Source organism: Daphnia pulicaria, chromosome 7 (genome assembly GCF_021234035.1).
Source record: "Daphnia pulicaria isolate SC F1-1A chromosome 7, SC_F0-13Bv2, whole genome shotgun sequence".
In the NCBI taxonomy this organism is placed as follows: Eukaryota; Metazoa; Arthropoda; class Branchiopoda; order Diplostraca; family Daphniidae; genus Daphnia; species Daphnia pulicaria.
Genome location: NC_060919.1, coordinates 6,290,411 through 6,310,471, shown reverse-complemented (window position 1 = coordinate 6,310,471; position 20,061 = coordinate 6,290,411). Strand labels below are relative to the sequence as shown.

The 20,061-nt window shown below is 39.5% G+C and overlaps 2 protein-coding genes and 2 long non-coding RNA genes across 7 annotated transcripts in view; 3 read left to right on the top strand and 1 right to left on the bottom strand.

The window, feature by feature from the left end:
* Positions 1 to 556: 556 nt before the first annotated feature.
* LOC124351155 (neuropeptide-like protein 32) overlaps positions 557 to 20,061 on the bottom strand; it is a 58,918-nt gene continuing 39,413 nt past the window's right edge. Inside the window, exons 2-5 of one of the 2 annotated variants that reach the window (XM_046801919.1) lie at positions 7,932 to 8,058; positions 1,091 to 1,108; positions 816 to 935; positions 557 to 757 (exon numbers count right to left, since the gene is read on the bottom strand). In XM_046801919.1, coding sequence (XP_046657875.1) covers positions 738 to 757; positions 816 to 935; positions 1,091 to 1,108; positions 7,932 to 8,058 — 285 coding nt within the window. In that variant the 3' untranslated portion in view covers positions 557 to 737. The remainder of the gene's footprint in view (positions 758 to 815; positions 936 to 1,090; positions 1,109 to 7,931; positions 8,059 to 20,061) is intronic. The other variant, XM_046801920.1, reaches the window with a different exon arrangement.
* Positions 1,773 to 2,740, top strand: LOC124351158. The gene is made up of 4 exons (XR_006921410.1): positions 1,773 to 1,983; positions 2,057 to 2,209; positions 2,268 to 2,405; positions 2,466 to 2,740. It is a non-coding gene; the product is annotated as an uncharacterized LOC124351158 (long non-coding RNA).
* LOC124351159 lies at positions 3,699 to 4,944 on the top strand. Its single transcript, XR_006921411.1, has 5 exons — positions 3,699 to 3,899; positions 3,984 to 4,158; positions 4,228 to 4,439; positions 4,511 to 4,714; positions 4,832 to 4,944. It is a non-coding gene; the product is annotated as an uncharacterized LOC124351159 (long non-coding RNA).
* LOC124351153 lies at positions 12,319 to 13,755 on the top strand. 3 transcript variants are annotated; one of them, XM_046801917.1, is made up of 5 exons: positions 12,319 to 12,619; positions 12,676 to 12,758; positions 12,825 to 13,004; positions 13,065 to 13,281; positions 13,350 to 13,755. In XM_046801917.1, the coding sequence occupies exons 1-4, from the start codon at positions 12,513 to 12,515 to the stop codon at positions 13,223 to 13,225; spliced, it is 531 nt and encodes a 176-aa protein (XP_046657873.1). In that variant the 5' UTR covers positions 12,319 to 12,512; the 3' UTR covers positions 13,226 to 13,281; positions 13,350 to 13,755. The 3 variants fall into 3 exon arrangements, with proteins under 3 accessions (XP_046657873.1, XP_046657872.1, XP_046657874.1); XM_046801916.1 differs by having other exon boundaries at positions 12,324 to 12,619; positions 13,065 to 13,284; XM_046801918.1 differs by having other exon boundaries at positions 12,327 to 12,619; positions 12,676 to 12,755; positions 13,065 to 13,284.

Here is a 20,061-nt window from a genome sequence, read left to right as displayed (position 1 = left end):
CTAACCTAACCAAACCTAACCTAACCTAACCTAACCTAACCTAACCTAACCTAACCTAACCTAACCTAACCTAACCTAACCTAACCTAACCTAACCTAACCTAACCTAACCTAACCTGATGTTACTTGTGAACAGAAATACTAGCGAGACAATTTATCAATGCAACGAAGTTCTTATGATACAAGAACCACAAGAACTTCGTTCTTATGAAACATTTTACTTAAAGAACTAGTTATTAATGGGTATAGTTTAGAGTTACTACATCATCAAATTATCAGTGATATTTTTTATTTATGAAACACTTTACTTTCAACACTGTATATTTATGAGCAAAAAAAAAAGCTGTTATTTATGGCCACCTTTACTAGTGCGATTCCGTCACTGTGAGATGCACCCTTATTAAAGCTACCTTAATTTTTCAGATCCGTCTAATACTGGATTTAAAGTATTTTCTCTGAAATTATAGCTAGCGTTCTTATTAACCTATTACTTCAGATTAACATCCCCGTGCATTGACATGACAAAGAAATAGAAAAAATAAAGAATAATGGCTGTGTCTGTGTGTCAATATCAGAAAGTTTATTAATTACTGCTTGTTGGTGGTTTTTGGTTGGTTCACATTGTTTTCCTTAAGAATAGATAACGAATACATTACAACAACAGAGTAAAGAAAATTGGGCATTCCTTGTGAATAATCAATTCGGAAAAATCAACAAACTGGGAAAGGTAACGCCAATCTACTTGCGGCCGTAATAACCTGCAACAAATAAAAGGTGCAATTGCAAGCGAATTCAATTGGATTAATTAAAATTTACCATGACCATAGTGACGGTGTCCGTATCCACCGTAGCCTCCATATCCACCACCGTAACCTCCATAGCCTCGGTAGCCCCCATATCCACCATAACCCCCATATCCACCATAACCCCCATATCCTATAAATATATTAATAATATGATTATTATGATTTTTGCTTCATGAAATAAAAATTGTAAGAAATCATTCACAATGTGTGAGAGACTTTCATGCTGTAAATGACTTAGCATATAGGCCTATAGATGTTATTGTCAATAAATAATTGAATATTTACCACGACGATGATGTTCCGGATTTATCAAGTTCAGGAAGACAATGGATGATATCAATCCGTAAAAGAAAAAAACTGAAATGGCGTCTCCAGTCTCCGCAGTTTTTATCACAAAGAAGCTGGAGTGCCAGATTTCAAGAATTCAATGCAAAAATTCTTGAAATTTAATTAATGCAATCCATAAATAAAAAGAAAGAAAGAAAAAAAAACAGAATAACTATTACTTCTATCTCCATATTGCACGTTACTCAAATAATTTGGAATAGATTTGGATTTAAATCTGTTTATTCCTTTTTTGAAAAATCAAAAAGCGGGTTAGAAAGGTCTTTGTTGTGGGCCCGTATTTGTTTTGAATCCGACGAAGTAAATTTACATTTCCAACTTCTTCGTTCGTTCGTGAATACTAATTGCTATTATATTGCTAGGAAATTACTTCGGCAGTTCCAAACGTAACGAACAAACCCTCCAAACCATTACCGGACTGGGTGATTGTCGGTGAAAGTATTTTAGTGCGGCCTTATAATTAGTCGGGCATCATTTCGTTTATTGGTGCAACTCAATATGCATCTGGAACTTGGATCGGCGTAACATTAGAAGCCCCGACTGGTAAGCACTATTTCCGTTATCGACGTAATCTCTTTTTTGTGTTAATATATTAATGTTTCTTGCTTTAGGTAAGCACGACGGATCTGTTCAAGTAGTCAGTTATTTCAGTTGCAAACCCAGGCACGGGATCTTTGTTAAAGTAGACAAATTAATTTTGGATAAAAGTGGTCGAGCTCTTCATAACTCTGTAGCTAGAGGTTCGACCTCAGATTTGCATAGCAATGCGATGAAACGCAGCTAGAGTAAGGTGGAAGGCATGAGTGAAAGTGCTCGTAAAACTGCTCTCTCGGGTAAGTTTTTTAACTGAAAAGAGTAAAGTTATGGAAAAAAAAAAGTTATTTGCATTTTTTTCCGTTTTTTTAGCCTGAGCTGTTTCCAGACGACTTGTATCCAGATAATGTGAGCCCTGTTCCCGCTCTTTCAGCCAACGATCGGCTGTCTGGAATAGATCGTGAGCCTCAGATGATGTCATTGAAAGAAGGCCTTTCTGGCCGTTTCCACGACGAAGATGACTCGGTAAATGTGTTGTGTTTTTCTGAAGAAAATATTTTTTAAATTTCTATTTAATTCTAAGGATTCGATTGCTAAGCTTTCCAACGTTCCATCTCCTCTGGGTACGCAAGTGCGGCTGTGTCTCACCAGCAGTCTGAACATCTGTCGGAAAGGTCTTTTGTTGGAAAGTCATTCACTTCCGCCGAACGTCATTCCTCTTGTAAGTCTGTTATTCCTTTTTAATTTCATAGTAAGCTCAACTATTAATTCATTTTGTTAGGCGAAATAAAATGAAGCTTTGCTGAAGGAAATAGCGCGTTTGAAGAAAATTGTTAGATCGTTAAATTTAAAAAAAAATTCGTTAAATCACGAAGAGCGGATTCGGAAACTAGAATCGTTAATTGACTTTCAACAAAAGATTCGTTAGCACGAATCCAACAATGTTTTCAAGGTGGAATCGCCAAAGTATGAAGACAACACACACGCTGGGCCGAAATTTTTGCTATTAATCCGCAGAAGAACTTTAACGAATTTATCATCAATCCGTCCTGGAAGGTATCCGACCCAAACGATTTCTTAATTTATCTCTTTCTTAATTGTTACTTTGGCCCTAGAGATTCTACCTGCTGAAAATGCCATCACCCACAATGCATCTATATTCTGATCTTAATCCTTAATGGATTTTTCTGCTGTTGACACGGACAGAAAAGACGGAGTGGCTGTTGAGACGGACACGAAGGAGGCGGCCGCCAAGGACCAGCAGGAGCAGCTGGACCCTCGCATTGGTCTGTACATGCAAAAAGTAGAGGCTTACGGTTCAGTTGGACCCATTGGAAGCAATAGCGCTTTCTACTTGACTTCGTTGCTGCCTAGCTACAGTAATTGTCGATTTGTGCCCTGCATTTGTGCACGTCATCAATGTTGGTGGCTTCGGTGGGAGGCTGATTGTTTCTTGAATTGGTTCAACTGTTGCATTTGTCTTTTCATTCGATTCAAACTCATTTTGTATTTTATTTTCATTTTCTCTTTACTTCTTTAGGTGGTTATTCTTTACCCGCTAGCAGTTACGGCGCCTACCAACCGAGTTATGCTGCTGCCGCCCCTGCCTACCCGAGTTTCGGTTCCGCTTATTCCGGCGGATTGGCCTACGCTCCAGCTGTCCAGCAGATTTATTACGGTGGCGCTTCTTACGGAGCCTCTCTTGCCTCTTACGGATCACCGGCTTACAGCGCCCCTGCATCTTCTTATGGCGCCACTCCTGCACCCGCCTACGGTGCATCAGCTTACGGGGTCACTCCAGCAGCTTCTACTTATGGCGCTACACAGGCTTATGCTGTCACTGCTGCACCCACTTACGCCACTACAGCTTACAGTTATTCCGCACTAACCTACAGCGTCACCCAGGTTTATGGAAACGTGCCTTCGTACAGCGGATCGGCTTACGTGACTCCAGCTCGTTTATGGTGGATCGACTTACGGCGCTGGAGGCTACACTGGTAGCAGTTATGGCGTTGCATCGTCTCCTTACTCTTCGTACTCAGATGAGCTTCTCCAGAAGGAGGATAATGTGCGTTTGAAGCGTTGTATCTATGCCACTCAAAGAGATACCCTCCATCCAATCACCACTCATAATGTTGTCGATGATGCTTCCGATCCAGTACTTAATAGTTTCCGTCGTTGCAAGCTTTTCAACGAGACGAGTGATTGAGTTTAAGTATGTATTGACGAATATCCTATTATCAAGAGCCATTTGCGCATAGTGCGATGCATTAACAATATTTCTTACAAATACTAATAGGTGATATTTCATCCGGAATTCTTATCGTCGACCAATCCGTTGTTTGGATTGGATTATGAGGATTTCGTCAGAGGTTGCCATTTGGGTGTTTTCCCAAGTGATTACGAACCTTGGGGATACACTCCTTCTGAGTGTACAGTAATGGGAATTCCTTCCATATCAACCAATTTGTCAGGTCTCGTAGAAAATAATGTCCCTCTTCCTAATTGTGTGTTTATTTCATGGTTGTGTGATTGATATTTAGGCTTTTGATGCTTCATGGGCGATCATATTGCCGACCCAATGAGCTATGGAATTTACGTCGTAGATCGTCGATTTATTTTTCTAGATGATTCTCTCAACCAACTTGCCCAGTATATGTTTGATTTTACGCGACTTAATCGGCGCCAGCATATCATTCAACGCAACCAAACCGAGTGGTTATCCGATCTTCTTGATTGGAGAAACCTCTCAGTGGTATGTATATTGTTTCTTATTAATAGACGTTGAATTTGTGGATAACAAATGTCATCTTGCTTATGTTCCAGTATTATCGTAAAGCTCGTCAAATGGCTTTGCATGCCGTTTTCCCAGAATTCAATCTGGATGAAGATGAGAACGGTAATGGAGTTGGAAGATTGTCGTATCCACGACCTATTTCGGAACCACCTTCTCCCAGATCATCTCGTGCAACAACTCCAATCCCATCAGATCAATCGGACGAAGATGACACAGTTGATGAAGAACGTTAGGTAAATTTCAAGTTATATTTTTATCATTTAGAATTTATCCGGAAGATACTCTTTTCAAATGGGCGAACAATTAATGAATTGCATAATTTTTTCTTTTATATTTCTCAAATCAAACAGCTTAGAGAATTAAATGTCGTTGCGGAAGAGAGGCGATGAACCTGGAGGACTGCACCGAACCGTAGTGTTGAAAAGGTTAAACACTCCGATTCGTATTAGGATGATACTACTAACCAATAATCGGGGCGTAGTCGAATTACTCAGAGTAACTGTCACACCTGTGAATTTATTAGATCTTAAATGTGCCACGGTCTGTGGGTTTAGTGTAAAAGCAGCGCATTCAAAATTTAAAAAACCCCTTCTTATTATTTCTTAAGTGATTTGTTATAGTTTTACATGCGTTGTGTTTCAGTTCAAAAGCTTTCAGTGTAAACCTTGCCTTATGGTGTGCAGTCTTGCTTGCCAGTATTCCAAATAGTCCCTTTATTAATTAGGTAAATATTTTGCATGGTTATCACAGGTTGGAACGAATGCAGGCATTGTAGGAATTACAAAAGAACTTTTATGATTTGCATTAACCTTAAATGTTTGATTATTCGCTTCCTTCTGTTTTCTTCATTACGAATTTTCGATTGAATGTTTTTCAAATTTCCTCTTTTGTGTATTTCTTACATGAAATGAAATACATTTGAAAAGAAAACCTTATTTAAAGGCATTTTTAATTGTTTCAAATTAATGAAATTTTCTTGGTTTACAAAATTACGAGGAAAGTGATTCAAAGGAAGTCGATGATTTTGTTATTCTCCATTAGGGATTTCCTCCTTATCCTCCAGCTCAATCATCATAATTTTGTTCTGAATTATGATGATGTCGTCTGCAGACATGAATTTCCCCAAAATCCCAGATAAGTTTCTTCCAATTCCCAACCCGTCCACAAAAGTTCGGGCAAAACAGTTAAGCTTCATTTCTTTTATCCATGGTGTTTCCTATGAATAATTTGAAAAAAAAATTTTAATTATGATCTAATTAAAATTTTTCCAAAAATTACTTGTTTGTTTTTGAAGGCTTAAAGCATTTCTGTGCCAGTCAATGTGAATGGGTTTGAAGAGACACTTCCATCAACCCTTTCAAAACCGCATAGAATGAAAGAAATGTCTGACGGAGGAATTTGAAATCCTTCGAAATCCGTGAGCAACTCAATCTTTAAAAAAAAAAACAATTAATTATTATTGGTAGAAATAATTAATTGTACACGGAAAAATGGTTACCAAGTTTGAAGGCTTGCAGGTGATTGATGAAATTGTAGATGCAACAATTGTGACCTTGTCATAATGATTACGGATGACAGCGGTCAACATATAGAGGAGGTCACATATTGGCGAATACTTGGTGGCCTTTTCATCATTCAATTCGCCACTCATGTCGCGATATGAAGCCAAGCCGCTACCGACGGTTCCAATTGGCGGCATTACGAACTGGACGTGTCCGTGCAAGTTCGGCAATTTCCTATATAATTTTTAGTTATTAAATTGTATTTCAATTGCAATTTAATAACGAATTTCCACTTACGGACAAGTAGTTACAAAATCTTGAAGAAGTTGCAATGCACCTGATGGAATTTTTGTGTGTACTGATTGCCTTTGAATTGTAATGATGATGTTGATTGGTAAAGATGTTATTGGTGGAAGGATGAAGAGATTGATGGGTCTTTTAATCCCTTTTTTAAATTTAGGAAAGTTCCCATCTTTGCAGGAGCGACACACTCTTTTACCCTCGAATTTTCTCGTTAGGCTGACTGTATCCCAGCAAATTGGGCACCTAATGCCTGCTTCAAGTTCGAAAAAATCCACTTCCATGAATGATCTCATCGAGTTGACGTCAGCCGTACCACTTGCAATGGCATTCGGCTCGGTTTTTCGGCCGTATTGTAACAATTCATCTGAAAGGAAACATTTTTTTAATTAGCAATCAAAGCGAATATTGAAAACAATTTTTTTTTGGTTGTAAAAAAAAAATTGGAATACCTTTTGCCATTTCTAGAAATTCATTGTAGAACTTGTCATCCCGAAGATTGTTCACTATTTCAGCGACTTTTTTGTTTGTTTGTTCACTAGGTTTAGGCATTTTTACGAACACTTTACACTGGGGCACGAACACTTTGGTCTTACTTGCTTGAATTATTTTGACTATTCACCAGCCCACAACGATATAGTAATCGATTTATAACTTTCTGCGATTATTATATTATTAGCCACTTCGTGTTCAAAAACAATAGTCTTACTAGCACGAAACAACGCTGCGAGCATCAATCCAATAACAACGATATAACAATCGATTTATAAATTGGCCCGATTGATATATTACTCCCCACCTCGTGTTCAACAAACGTTGTGTAGCTACCTTCTTCTTGAAAGTTATACTACTTTATTTGTGTTTTCAAGCAAGCGAAATGGATAATCAGTGCTCCCCACAAAATCAAGTAATTATACTATCACTAAACATAAATGTTATCATAATTAAAATATTTTTTCTATTTTATTTTAATCAGTACCCTACAGTTGGTTCTGTAGTGGATAATGTTGATGTCATTAAAAAGAAATTTGAAATGATTTTTCTATCTACACAGAAATTGCAAGAAATTTCATCTTTGGATAGCTCTCCAATTTTAATTTTCTCTCAACTTTTTTTTAAATCTCAAAACGTTAATAATCCACAAAGAAAAGAAGTGAATGACTTGTTGCTTATAAAATGGAAGGTACCTTCTAAATAATTTCAATCTCTTAAACAGATTTACAATTTTAAGCAATTAAAATGTAAATTTTCCATTTTAATTACAATTTCCTGTTAGGAATGTTCAATTGAGGTCAAAGAATTTTGTTTGTCAAAATCTGTTCAGTTAGCAACAGACAACAGAAATCGGCAAAATTTATTGGTTGAAAATATTTGTCTATCCAAAAATGAAATAGTGGATACATCCACTAATATTCCGTCATTGAATATTAGTGGCGATGCCACTCGCTTTCTCTTCGCACAAACCAAAGACCTGCAACCGAACTGAACCTGCAACCGTCACGTTGAGGATGTGCCCAATTCCGTTGCGCTCGAGCTCCTCCAAATTTGACGCGTTCCATTCCGAGCCAAGAAAGAGGTCGTCGAATATTCGACTGGCTCCATCCATCTGGCCCAGAATGGTGAGCATTTCTGTATCAAGGAAACCAATCAGTCGCCAAGTCGTCGACGCCCAAATCTTCAGCACCATCACTTTCAATTGGAATTACATCAATTACTTCCTCTCCAAAGGGCATGCCAAGAACGCAGGTAACCACCATGAGGCAGATCAAGATAAGCTTAAAACAGACACAAGAGTTGTTATATGAATAAGCTGTCCAGCATTATACACCAAAAGTTCTCGTTTTTTGTTTTGTTTTTTTTGTTTTGTTAAAATTCTCGCTGTCGAATTTTTGACCATGGTCGCAATCCGGCTGGGCGGTCTGGCTTGGGACCAGGGGGCTCCGTCGGCTCTCTCCTTTTTCTTCGGGGAGGAGCTACGGGAAACCCGTAGAATGGTTCCGTGATATCTGTTAGCCCCGTCTCTTCGTAGCCGGAATTGCACGCTGAGCGTCAGGTTCAACGTTCGCTCCTTTTCATCGTCATTTCCCTCGGTCCCTAGATCCTCGGTAGATCCTCCGGTATTGCCAACGTGTCCTCCAGGTTGCCATTATTAATTCGCACATCTTCAAAATGTGGGACCGGGTCGTCCTTCCATACCATCGATTCCAAGAGAGGCTTAATTCTATTGGAATGGTATAATTTTGAGGCGCCCCCGGTTGTTGCCTGTATCTCCACCATCCGATTATTGTGAACCTAGGTTACCCGATATGGGCCTCGGAAGCGGGGATACAGTTTTTTGCTTATACCAGGCTTTACTGCACGGACGTCTAACAGCACCTTGTCTCCGACTTGATATTTGAAATCCTTTGCTCGCTTGTCGTATTGTTTCTTTTGCTGCCGCATTGCTTTCTCTAAATTCTGCTTGACCAGTTGAAATGCGTCAAAAAGACGTTTCATTGTCAAACTTTTGTAGTCTTGTGGTGTTATGAGTTCTTTGGAATACGGCGTTAGAAACATGTCGATCGGCATCACTGCATCGCGACCGTGATTAAGAAAGTATGGCGTTTCCTGAGTAGACGAATTCACGCTGTGACGATATGCAAACGCAACATGCCTCAACATTTCTTCCCAGTCATCGTACCCATCCTCGGTGTATTTCCTTAACATTTCCATCATTGTTCTAATGAATCTCTCCGTGAGACCGTTCGACTGCGGGTGGTAGGAAGTGGTGGTACAATGCTTTATTCTCAGGGCTTCACGTAGATGTTTAAAATGTGCCGACGTAAAGTTGGTACCACGGTCCGTGACAATGACCCGAGGAGGGCCGTGATTATTTATAATTCTTTCAACTAGCGCTTTACACGTAGATAACGCTGTTTGGTTCGGAAGCGCAACTACTTCCACCCATTTAGTAAAATGGTCGGTTATTACGAGTATGTAGCTTTTCCCTTCCGTTGACCTAGGGCTAAGTGGGCCCAAGAAATCAAGGCCTAGCCTTTCGAAAGGTCCAGCTGCGGGCTGGAGAGAAAACAGTGTTGACCGATTCTTTGATTTTCTTCGTTTATCACAAACTTCACATTTCTCACAATATGTTTTAACATCATCCAACATGGAGGGCCAATAATACTTGTCTCTTAGTTTTTGGCAAGTTCTACGATACGCCAGATGGCCTGATAGCGGAGAATTGTTGTAATCTTCCACGAGAGCTTTCCTTAAGGTGAGCGGGACCACAACCTGCTTCTGCGGAAATGGTCTGCGTTTCTCAGATATCGGTGCCTGTAGTCTGCATAAAATATTATTCTCTATGAAAAACACGTCTATTTCCTTCGCCCAAATCGGCATGATCCTATGATTCTCGTCCCATAATATTCTATCTTCCATATACGATCTAATATCCTGGCATAACGGATCCGTATGTTGCTCCCGAATTATATCGTTCGCGGTTTCTGGTTGGATCTGGACCGATGCAATGGGGATACGGGATAGGCAGTCTGCGTTCGCGTTCACCCTAACCAGGCCTATACTGTACGGTGTATTTTAAATTCCCTATTATTATTGCCCAACGGCCTAGTCTTCCAGTTTCATCCTTGAACGTCTGTAGCCATTGCAATGGCCTATGGTCACTTATAATCGTGAACGGTTCATCCTGCAGATAATATTTAAATCTTTTTATACCGAAGATCAGGGCAGCAGCCTCTTTCTCTATCGTTGAATATTTTTGTTCTGTTTTGTTGAGATGTCTACTAGCATAAGCGATCGGCCTATCCTTTCCGTTAACATCTATTTGAGATAGAATGGCACCCAATCCGTAGTCACTGGCGTCAGTGAATATAACAAAATGCTTCGAGAAATCTGGAAAAGCCAACACTTGATCTGATATGAGACAGTTCCCCGTACGATTTGTTTAGCTGGGTCTCTGAACGACTAGCTAAAAAATAGCTTTACGTACGTAGGTTGGTCATAACTATCTTTCTTTAAGTTACATTACAGCTGAACGGGAGCAGCCTCGTTTCTACCAGCTAGCTTAAACCTGTTGATACTAGCCCTAGTAGAACAAGATATCTTTTAGATATCGTTCAGACAGGAATACATCTATTAGATAGCTATCTTATAGATATCTTTGCAGTAGTTTAATGTCATCTCTTGAAAATATCTTCTTTAAGACATGTATGAGATAGTGAATTAATGAAGTATTTACTGTTACTTATGCCTTCCTAATTTTCCCTTCTCAGTATTTCTTTCATTCTTTTGCAGTTTTACTGATTTCAGACGCTTCTATAGTGATTTTTCACTTATAGAAACTTTGTCTTTACCGGGATTTGAACCCGGATCAACTGCGTGGCAATCTAGTGCGACACCAGCACGCCACATTAGTTATATATATTGATGCTCAGTTTTGAGAGAATAGTTTGTTAATTGTTACATTATTGATTGATGAGAAAGCGCTTTTATATCACACATAAGTAAGGTAATTATCTCTTAACGTACACATACAAATTTTTCTTCCGGTTTGTGGTGTGATCTAACTTTTAATCTTTTTAAGTGGGGTTGTTATGTACGATATTAGGGTACCTTTTTTAAAATACATTCTTAAAATGTCATGCACATTAACAGTTATAGTGCAAAATCTTTATTTACGTACAGATTTAGCGTGTTTTCTAATATTAGTCTGACTAAGGATTTTTCCGAGCAATTTTTCCCGTTGCTAAATGTAATGAATCTATTGAAACATAATTTTGTGGGGTCCCGGACTTTCAGGCCAGTGACGTTCAGGCCAGCGACGTTCACGCCAGTGGCCTGAAAGTCCCCGGCCACTGGCCTGAATGTCCAAATCCTTTCAGGCCAGTGGCGGCAGTAGGTAAATTTTCATTTTCAAAGTCTTGAGCGGTCTTGAGTCTCTACATAGGCCTACCCTGTTCATTTAAGACTAGAGTTATTAGGGTAGTAGGGTGGCTATACTTTACTGGCCTGAAAGTCCCCTGGTACTGGCCTGAATGTCTCCCGTTCAGGCCAGTGGCCGGGGACTGGCCTGAATGTCGCTGGCCTGAACGTCACTGGCCTGAATGTAACACATCCTTTGTTAGTATTTAAAATCAAGTCGCAATGCATGTTTTTCGAATATTTATAACTTAAAATTGAAGAAATTACATTTGATAATAAGCCTAACCTACGTTGGTTTCACTTAAACAAATTTGCTTTTACACGTTGTTTTTCTGTTCACACATACTGAAGAAAGATATCTTTTATGAGATATCTTACAGATAGTTACCATCTATCTCGAGAAGATATCTAATTACATATATCTTCTAGATATCTTTAAGATTTCTTTATTTAACGAGACAGTAATAAGATAGGAAGATATCTTAAAGATATCTAGAAGTTATCCTGTTCTACTAGGGAGACTGCTTGCGTTCAGCAGTAATTTAACCATGTGTAGGTAGTAACGACCAGCCTATGTACGTTAAGCTATTTCGAGCTAGTTGTTCGACTTATAAAATTTATCTAATTTGCGCAGCAGTAAGTTTTAGCTAAGGGTAGCTAGTAGCGACCAGCCTTTGTGCATAAAGCTATTTTTAGCTAGTCGTAGGGTACCGAATAAAATTTTTAGTCAGAGCCCTCTGTTTAAATAAACATACATTTTTATGGGTATAGAAAATTTGGCCATAATTGATGGCCACCAGCTAACTTACAACGTTGGAGGCTAATTAAAGCAAAATTTTGGAGTGGTAAGCACTGGCTGCTGCTGTTAATTTTACTTTAGTTTGGTTGTCATTTTCGTGGGAAAAATCCAAGTGTAACTGCCCTACCCAGGCCCTACCCAATTCAATTGAAACAGATTGAATACAGCAAATTTAAAATCTCCAAATGAAAATTCTCATTGTTTTCTTTTAATTTGCAATTTTTTACGGTAATTTCATTTTTACTCCATTTATTGCTGGTTTTTCAAAAATAATCGAAAACACAATCTGGCAACGCTTTCAATTTTTGGCGCTCAGGTATTTCCAGCTGCCATTATTCTAGTTCACTTTCGTCTCCATGACGCGTTTTCTTTTTCGACGTGTGAAGTAGTTTATAGTTTTGACTTATCAGGAATCGTTTTCCTAACAATATTGGAAAAACGGGAAACCCCACAATTCACGTTCTCGTTTGCTGCTTTAAAAAAGGTAAAACAGAGCTAGGTATTGGGACTATGGATTCCATAGTCTTTCCCAAAACATTCGTGTCGCTTCCAAACCTTGAAGACAAGATTCGCATGCTCAAAGAGTTCATTTCTTGGAAGACTGATGTTGCTTTAAAGTAATGGTACATTTAAACTAAATGTCGTAAAGTTGTATTAAATCATGTTTGTTTAGCTTCCCCAAGCACAGTGCTTCAGGTGAAGACCCATCGATCCAATTGGAACTGAGAGCTGGGCATGTAATTACATTCTCAGGTGGTTGTGTTGTTGAACTTGATGTTATATCGCATGCTCTTTCTAACCAATGTTTTTTCATTTTAACAGAAGACATGGAGGTGTTAGAAATAACTTGTGATGCAATGATGAAATCTAAACCAAAATCTGCACGCTCCACCAAAATCTTGCACTCAACTCCAAAATCCCAAGTTGCCCCCAAACCTGTTGCTTCTGTTTCATATGCCAAGAAGTCTTTGCCTCCAACAGTTGGGGATACTTCAAATTCAGGTTTCTTTTAATATTTATTTTTTCGCAAAGTGTTTGCTATACTTAATCTTTTATTCATAGAACCCATAGATATAACAACAAGAGAAAAACAACGAAAAGAAATCCATCAAGAAGCAAAGATCAAGCAATCAAACCAACAGCTGATGAAGTCAGTGATTTGGGTGTTAGTGCTCTACCATCATCTGAAAGCGAAGAATCAGACTCTGGTAATGAAGAAGTAGATTGGCTGGCTCCATCTCCTCCTCCTCGTACCCGCAACAAAATCCCCCGGACTGATGTAGTAATTATTAAATCTGTGTTTATAATCACTGGCATGCATGAATAAAGATTTGTTTATATGTACAGGATCGCTGTATTGGTGGCAGTGCCTCAAGTAATGGTGCCGTTCACTCGGCCGTTCATCGCAATGAAGTTATTCTGACTCCTCCAGTATCTCGGTGTAACACGCCATCATCTTTCCGAACTCCTTATTGCCTTTATTCCTTACTGCCTTATTGTTTCCCTCATCAACTTAGCAATATGTTTGCTGTTACACCCCTCTACAAGCTGCCAGTTATGTGCCTTATTGTTTCCCTCCAACTTAGCAATATGTTTGCTGTTACATCCCTCTAAAAAACTGCAAGTTATGCGCCTTATTGTTTCCCTCGTCAACTTAGCAATATGTTTGCTGTTAAACTCCATTTGTGTCATGCTGTATAACCTAGTCTTTGCATTTTAATCTCGTCGTCAAATACAAAGAAATTTGAACTCATTTTTGTATGTGACTAATTCTAGGTATGCAATAGGAAGAATATACTAGGTAATTCTAAGTATAAAATAGGAAGAATATACTAGCTTAAGGTTTGCTTGTATTTAGTAGGCTAATAAATCATAGCTGTCCTATAGCTGCTAAACGGCCAGCTTTTTTCCCCTGCTAATGTTAAGTTTAATCTAACCCTGAAATTCCATGCTGTTTTTTTTAAATTTTAACCTAGAAGCAGCTAGCTTTACCCCCCTAAATGGATAGCTGTAATTAAGCTAAAAATCAGCTTGCCGTTTCGTACGGGTCTTCAATGTTTCGAATGACGATATTTCGTCCTGGCCCCAATTAATTAATGTTTGCGGTTGTCCTTCTGCCTGAATGATAAGAGGATGTGCGATGCTCGTGAAGTCCTTAATAAAGCGTCGATACCCAGCTAGCAGAGTATATTTCCCAAATATTGCTAAAATATTATATTCCTACAATTGAGATGTTGGTAAAATAATTTTTTTAAATATTTTTCCAATATATTTTTGCACCCAAATTTGTTGGCTCACAACATTTTTTCAACTTGTTTTACTTATTTTACTTTTATTGGTGAAATAACAGTTTTACTACTTTTAAAATTTTGACGGAAATTTGAATCTGGTTGTTGTGTTTATGGTTATATATTCCAGCGTGGAATATTTATTCATCTTCAACTTGTTATTAGGCAAGTTCTTGTTTTGGTCTTGAGTGGGTTTGAACCATCACACCGTCAGTTACCAATCCACTGTTATAACCACTACACCAACAGCGATATTTCAAATGTTTTTCGACTTGAAGCAATAAAAGTTTTCAACTTCTAGAAGCCACGTAAACAAGAGGTGATTCCCTATAGGGGTTTGTCCCGACAGGCAACAGACAGATCCAGAGGATCTCGCCAAGGATGTCCCTACGGCCAAAAAAGGGATAAGTCTAGTCCCGTAATGGTAAAATATTGTTTTCCGAGAATATTCTTCGGTCGATAACCCACATATTGGTATAATATTAGATTATTACTTTGCTGCGTCAAGGTGGCTGTTAAATTGTTTTGTTGTTTTCGCAATGAATGACTATTATGAAAGATGAATAAATCAATATTACTTTTTGTTATTTTCCCAATAACGGACCATTAAAAAAGAAATAAATCCTTTTTTTATGAAAAACCTATAGTCTTTTACATTTAACATGCGTTCAAAATCCTAAATGTTTTATATCGTATTCAATTCGTTAGTTTTGCATACAATTGCCTAAATGAACAATCCAATTGTCTTAAAATCCAAATCTTGCACAAGTCTCGAACAACTAACTTACGTACTTCGAAATTAAAACTCTACCTTCACGCTAACGTGATATAATTTATCTTAAACGTTAAGGAGATGAAATGTTAAAACTGCTATTAATATACAGTCATGCCTGAAAGTTTCTTGAACAGGCAAATGGCTCTCTATGTTTTCAGTTTAATTTGACGGAAGGGATACTACGGTGCCTACCGTACCCCCGATATTTTACGCCCTTTTCTCTTTTTCTTTATATTCTTCTCTTCCTTTACCTACGAAAGAAAAAGAGAAAAAGGCGCAAAATACTGGGGGTACGGTAGGCACCGTAGTATCCCTTCCGTCAAATTAAACTGAGAACATAGAGAGCCATTTGCCTGTTCAAGAAACTTTCAGGCATGACTGTATATCTATATAGGTAATTCTATGGAGGTTGGTTCAAACCCACTTTCAGCAAACAAATGACTTATGAAACAAATAGTCTCAACAATCATAAATTCCTACACTGATGTAATTAAATCGATTTTGCTCACGCTGGGCTATAACCATGACAATGTGTAAGTATGCACTATCCATATGGTCACATCGGGACTTTATCATCATCTCCGTTGCTGGTGTATTGGTTATAGCATTAGATTGATGACTCAAAAGATGATGGTTCAAACCCACTCTCGGCAAAAAAGGCAGCAGCTAACCGATCATTTAGGATTTTGAACGTGTGGTAAATTTGCTTGCTTAGAAATAATAAATTGCTTTTCCATAGAAAATGATGTATTCCTTATTCAATGATTCGTTATTGGGAAAATAAAAAAATAATAATATTAATTTATTCATATTTGATAATAGTCATTTATTGGGAAAATAACAAAAAAATTTAACAGCCACCTTGTAGCAACAAAGTAATAATATAATATTATACCAATATGTGGGTTATCGATTGAAGAATATTGTCGGAAAAAAATATTTTACCAATAAAGACCTGCTAGCTGGGTAGTAAGACGCTAAACCGAGGAACGAGTGTAGTTCACGGACAGTCCGTGGTTGGGGGTAATTCTTAATCGCCTCTACTTTAGAGGGATCCGGCGCTATACCGTCGGTGGAAATCACGTGACCTAGGAAATCGACTGATGTTCTGAGAAATTTACACTTTGCTAGCTTTAATTTCAAATTTGCATCTTCCAATAATTCAAACACTACCCTAAGATTCTGAACATGTTCTTCAATCGATTTTGCAAAAACAATTATGTCGTCAAGGTAAACCAGACAAATTTTGCCTATTACTGATTTCAAAATAAAGTTCATGACTCGCTGGAAGGTTCCAGGAGCATTCGTTAAACCAAAAGCTAACCTATTCCATTCATAAACATTATTCTCTACTACAAAAGCGGTTTTCTCCTTCGATTCTTCGTCTAATTCTATTTGCCAATATCCCGAGGCCAAATCTAATGTAGAAACAATTTTTTGCCCTACTAACAGATCGAGAACGTCGTCGATCCTTGGCAATGGGAAGGAATCCTTTTTAGTAATCCCATTCAATCTTCTGTAATCAACACATAAGCGGGTTTCTCCCGATTTCTTTTTTACCAGCACGATCGGTGCTGCCCACGGTGACAAAGACGGCCTAATAATTTTATTTTTGATTAACTCCTGTATAATTCCATCCGCAACCTCCCTTTGACGCGGAGAGTTACGGTATGGCCGTAAGCGGATTGGCCCGCGCCCCTCTGTGTTAATGGTGTGCTTAACCACCCCTGTGCAACCCAGTTTCTCGGTTTTTGACGCGAAAATGTGATTCTTTTCTGTTAGAAGGTCCTTTACCAGGACACTACCCTCTGGTGGAATGTTTGATAAAACTGAGTCGAAGATGGCTGGGTCGACAAGTTTAGTAGTCGTGCAGGCCGCTATTGTCTGGGTTTTTTTCTCACTTCGAATGAGATCTTTGATATTACTTGAAATTTCGGGAGAGTTATCCTACGATTTGTTTCATTTACCAACACGATTTTGAATAGCCCTTTCCGTTCATTTCTAGTCACCAGAGGGTCTACGCGGATTCCCTTCGGAAGTTCCGGGGCCGACCTAAACATACAGACAACATTAGGGGGCAGATTGCCATCTTCCCCTTCGCTTTCCACTATTTGTGCAGAGTGCGCGGGAATTTTAATTTTTTCCTGCGATACTACAAGTGGTTGATACGGGAGGTGATCAGCCTCCCTTATTCTGTAAATGGAGCGTTCAGATCCGTCAAACATAAACCTATGCTGGTAGAGCGCGTCTAGACCTAGTACGCAACTCTCCGCTATATCATCCACAACGATGAATGACTGCTCTAAGTTTTCCGGATTGCTCTCCCCTACAACTTGAAAACATACTGTAATTGTTCCCCTGGTTTTTAGACGTCTGTTGTTTATATCGAACAGCTCCACCGCTACCTCTGGACTAAATTTCCCTAAATCTTTCCCTAATTTCCTATTAAAGTTACTACTTATTAATGATTTACCTGCCCCACTATCAAAGAGAGCCTCGACTTCTACCAAACTAATTTTCACAGCAACCCTAGGTGGTTGAAAACTTCCTTGCACGCCTTTTACATATTGACGGAGCTTAGGACCAAGTCCACCGTTCGGCCCATCTTTTCGATCGGTGGTTATCCGTTTAACGCTTCTTCCGAAGCGCTATGTATTCCCGTGGTGGCCTGCGCTGGATGATGGGAAGATTTCTGTCTCCAGTTTTGTGACTGAGGCCCCTGCTGTGGGCGAGACCCTCCTGTGCACTCGAACGATTTATGCCCAGGATTCCCACATTTGAAGCAGTGTACAGAGTTTTGGCTCCTCAACACGAGACATTCGCTTGTAGTGTGGGTGCCATATTTATGCAATGCACAAAACTTTTGTTGGTCCCCTTCGAACGTGGCATTCCGATGGGTAGATTTCTTTTGCATCTCCTGTAGGTCCTTTCTTAATTCTTCCTGTTTTTCAGCAGTTTTGTCTAACTTATCGTTTAATTTTCTCAGGGACTCTAGTATACTGTTATCCGCTCTTGTTGGGGTCGGTGAGCGCGTTTTTGGGAGCATATTAATAGCATTGACTAATTCCCTCTTTTGGCGAGCTTCCCTCTGTTCGATGGCTGTGTCATGGCGCTCCGCGGCCTCAATAAGTTGATCAAACGACGTAAATTCCAGGCAGAGCAGGCGGTCCTGTAAGTCGGCGGAGAGGCCATCTAGAAACTTGTGTCGGCTAAACTGTTCAATAGTTTCCTGATTCTTCCCGTTAGAAAGTGCTGGGTATCCTCTCCGTAAAAGTTTTGGTACTCTACACGCAAAACTCCTAATTGATTCCCCCGGCTCTCTTCTACAGTTATCGTATGATGTTTGGTACTTATACTCGATGTTCTTTCCCATAAATCTTTCCTTTAACGCTCTTTTTATAGTGTTGTAACAGCTGGCCTCCACCGGGTGATCTAACCTATATTGTTCCACAAAATCTCCTGCAGGCCCCATTAATTTTGAAACTAAATACTTTATTTTTCTGGAGTCCTCAAAATCCCCAATATCCAGCGTGTTTTCGAAATGTCGGACCCACGCTTCAAAGTCCGTTCCGTCCCCTTTGTTCTTAAATACGTGAATTTGGGACAACAATTGCGCACCCTGCTTATCTACATCGCTCAACTTGCGGTAGGAGTTTGTGTTGCTTTCCCCTACCCTTAAATCTGTTTGCACGGCCGCCGTACTTTGATCAACCTTCGCTTCCGTATTCCAATCAATTGGGATGGTCTGGCTAGAAGCCGTGACTGAGGGCACGGTTTTGTGCCAACAAGATGAGGGGTTGAAGTAAATCGAGGACCATTCTGCTGGCCCGTTTCCAAAGCGCGAGATGCGGCCAGCGTTGCTACCTCGGGGGAGATATTCTTCCTAATCAACGTTTGATAGATTGTGTTAAACTGCAAAAGCCTGAACTCTTGATTGTCCTGTTCCCATGGCCGGAAAGTCTGGTTATCCATGACGTCCACCTCTGGTGTGAAAGAAACCCTCGTCTTCGGAACTGAGCAATGTTCGAGCGGAACCTTAGGTGTTTCGTGCTTTTCCGTATCTGGTTGCGGATGAGACTCGTTTTCTTCAGGAGGCGTTATATTTTGCCCCTCACTGTCTCCTTGATCAGCTTGTCTAGACTGCGTTGGCGAAGGTGTGCCCTCCTCCACTGTTTGGAATTCCCTCCTGTGTCAATAAGTTGTCTAATAATACTGGCGAGGGACTTGGGAAACTAATGCTTTCGGGCGGTGTAAAAAATGTTGTGAGACCCAGAAAATGAAAAAAACTCTCTTGGTGTCGCGAAATTTCCTTTAAATTCCTCAAGCGCTGCCTCAACTGATAATTCGATTGTTTCGTACTGTAACAGAACGCTCGGTCGACTCCCGTTTTTCTGTTACTTACCCTTTCTACAAGACAATCTCTAACGTCGACTACTAGATGTCGCTTCCGCTATGCTCCATCTCATACCAGAGGAGGCTGCTACCATTTGAATCTGCCGCCAACTCGTCACATCCCTTTCCCTTGTTACTTTCCCTTTCTACAAGACAATCTCTAACGTCGACTACTAGATGTCGCTTCCGCTATACTCCGTCTCATACCAGAGGAGGCTGCTACCATTTGAATCTGCCGCCAACTCGCACCATCTCTGCCGACAACTCGCCCATCCCTTTCCCTTTTTACTATCCCCTTTCCCTTTTTGCTATATTAACTTTAGGCGTACTTTTATCTTTTATGACACTATATAAATATATTTTCCTTTTTCCTTCAACGCTTTTCAATAACAAACCCCCTTTTCGTCCGTCTCCGCTCTGACCATGTTTTAACGTGTCTGCTCACGTTTCCCTATACTATCCTCTCTAGGCCTAAACATGTCTGCTCCCTATACTTCCTCTCTAGGCCTATGCTAACCGTGCAGCCAGAATTAGTATAAAAACTGTATGTAAATGTTATTCTGGACTGCATTCTCCCACGGCATTCACACTACCATTGTGTTCC

What these genes read in the sequence shown, in the direction of transcription:
- LOC124351153 (XM_046801917.1), top strand. Translation starts at nt 12,513, where the DNA reads ATGGATTCCATAGTCTTTCCCAAAACATTCGTGTCGCTTCCAAACCTT. An exon ending in TGTAATTACATTCTCAGGTG is followed by an intron (nt 12,759 to 12,824) that starts GTTGTGTTGTTG and finishes TCATTTTAACAG; the next exon opens with AAGACATGGAGGTGTTAGAA. An exon ending in TGGGGATACTTCAAATTCAG is followed by an intron (nt 13,005 to 13,064) that starts GTTTCTTTTAAT and finishes TTTTATTCATAG; the next exon opens with AACCCATAGATATAACAACA.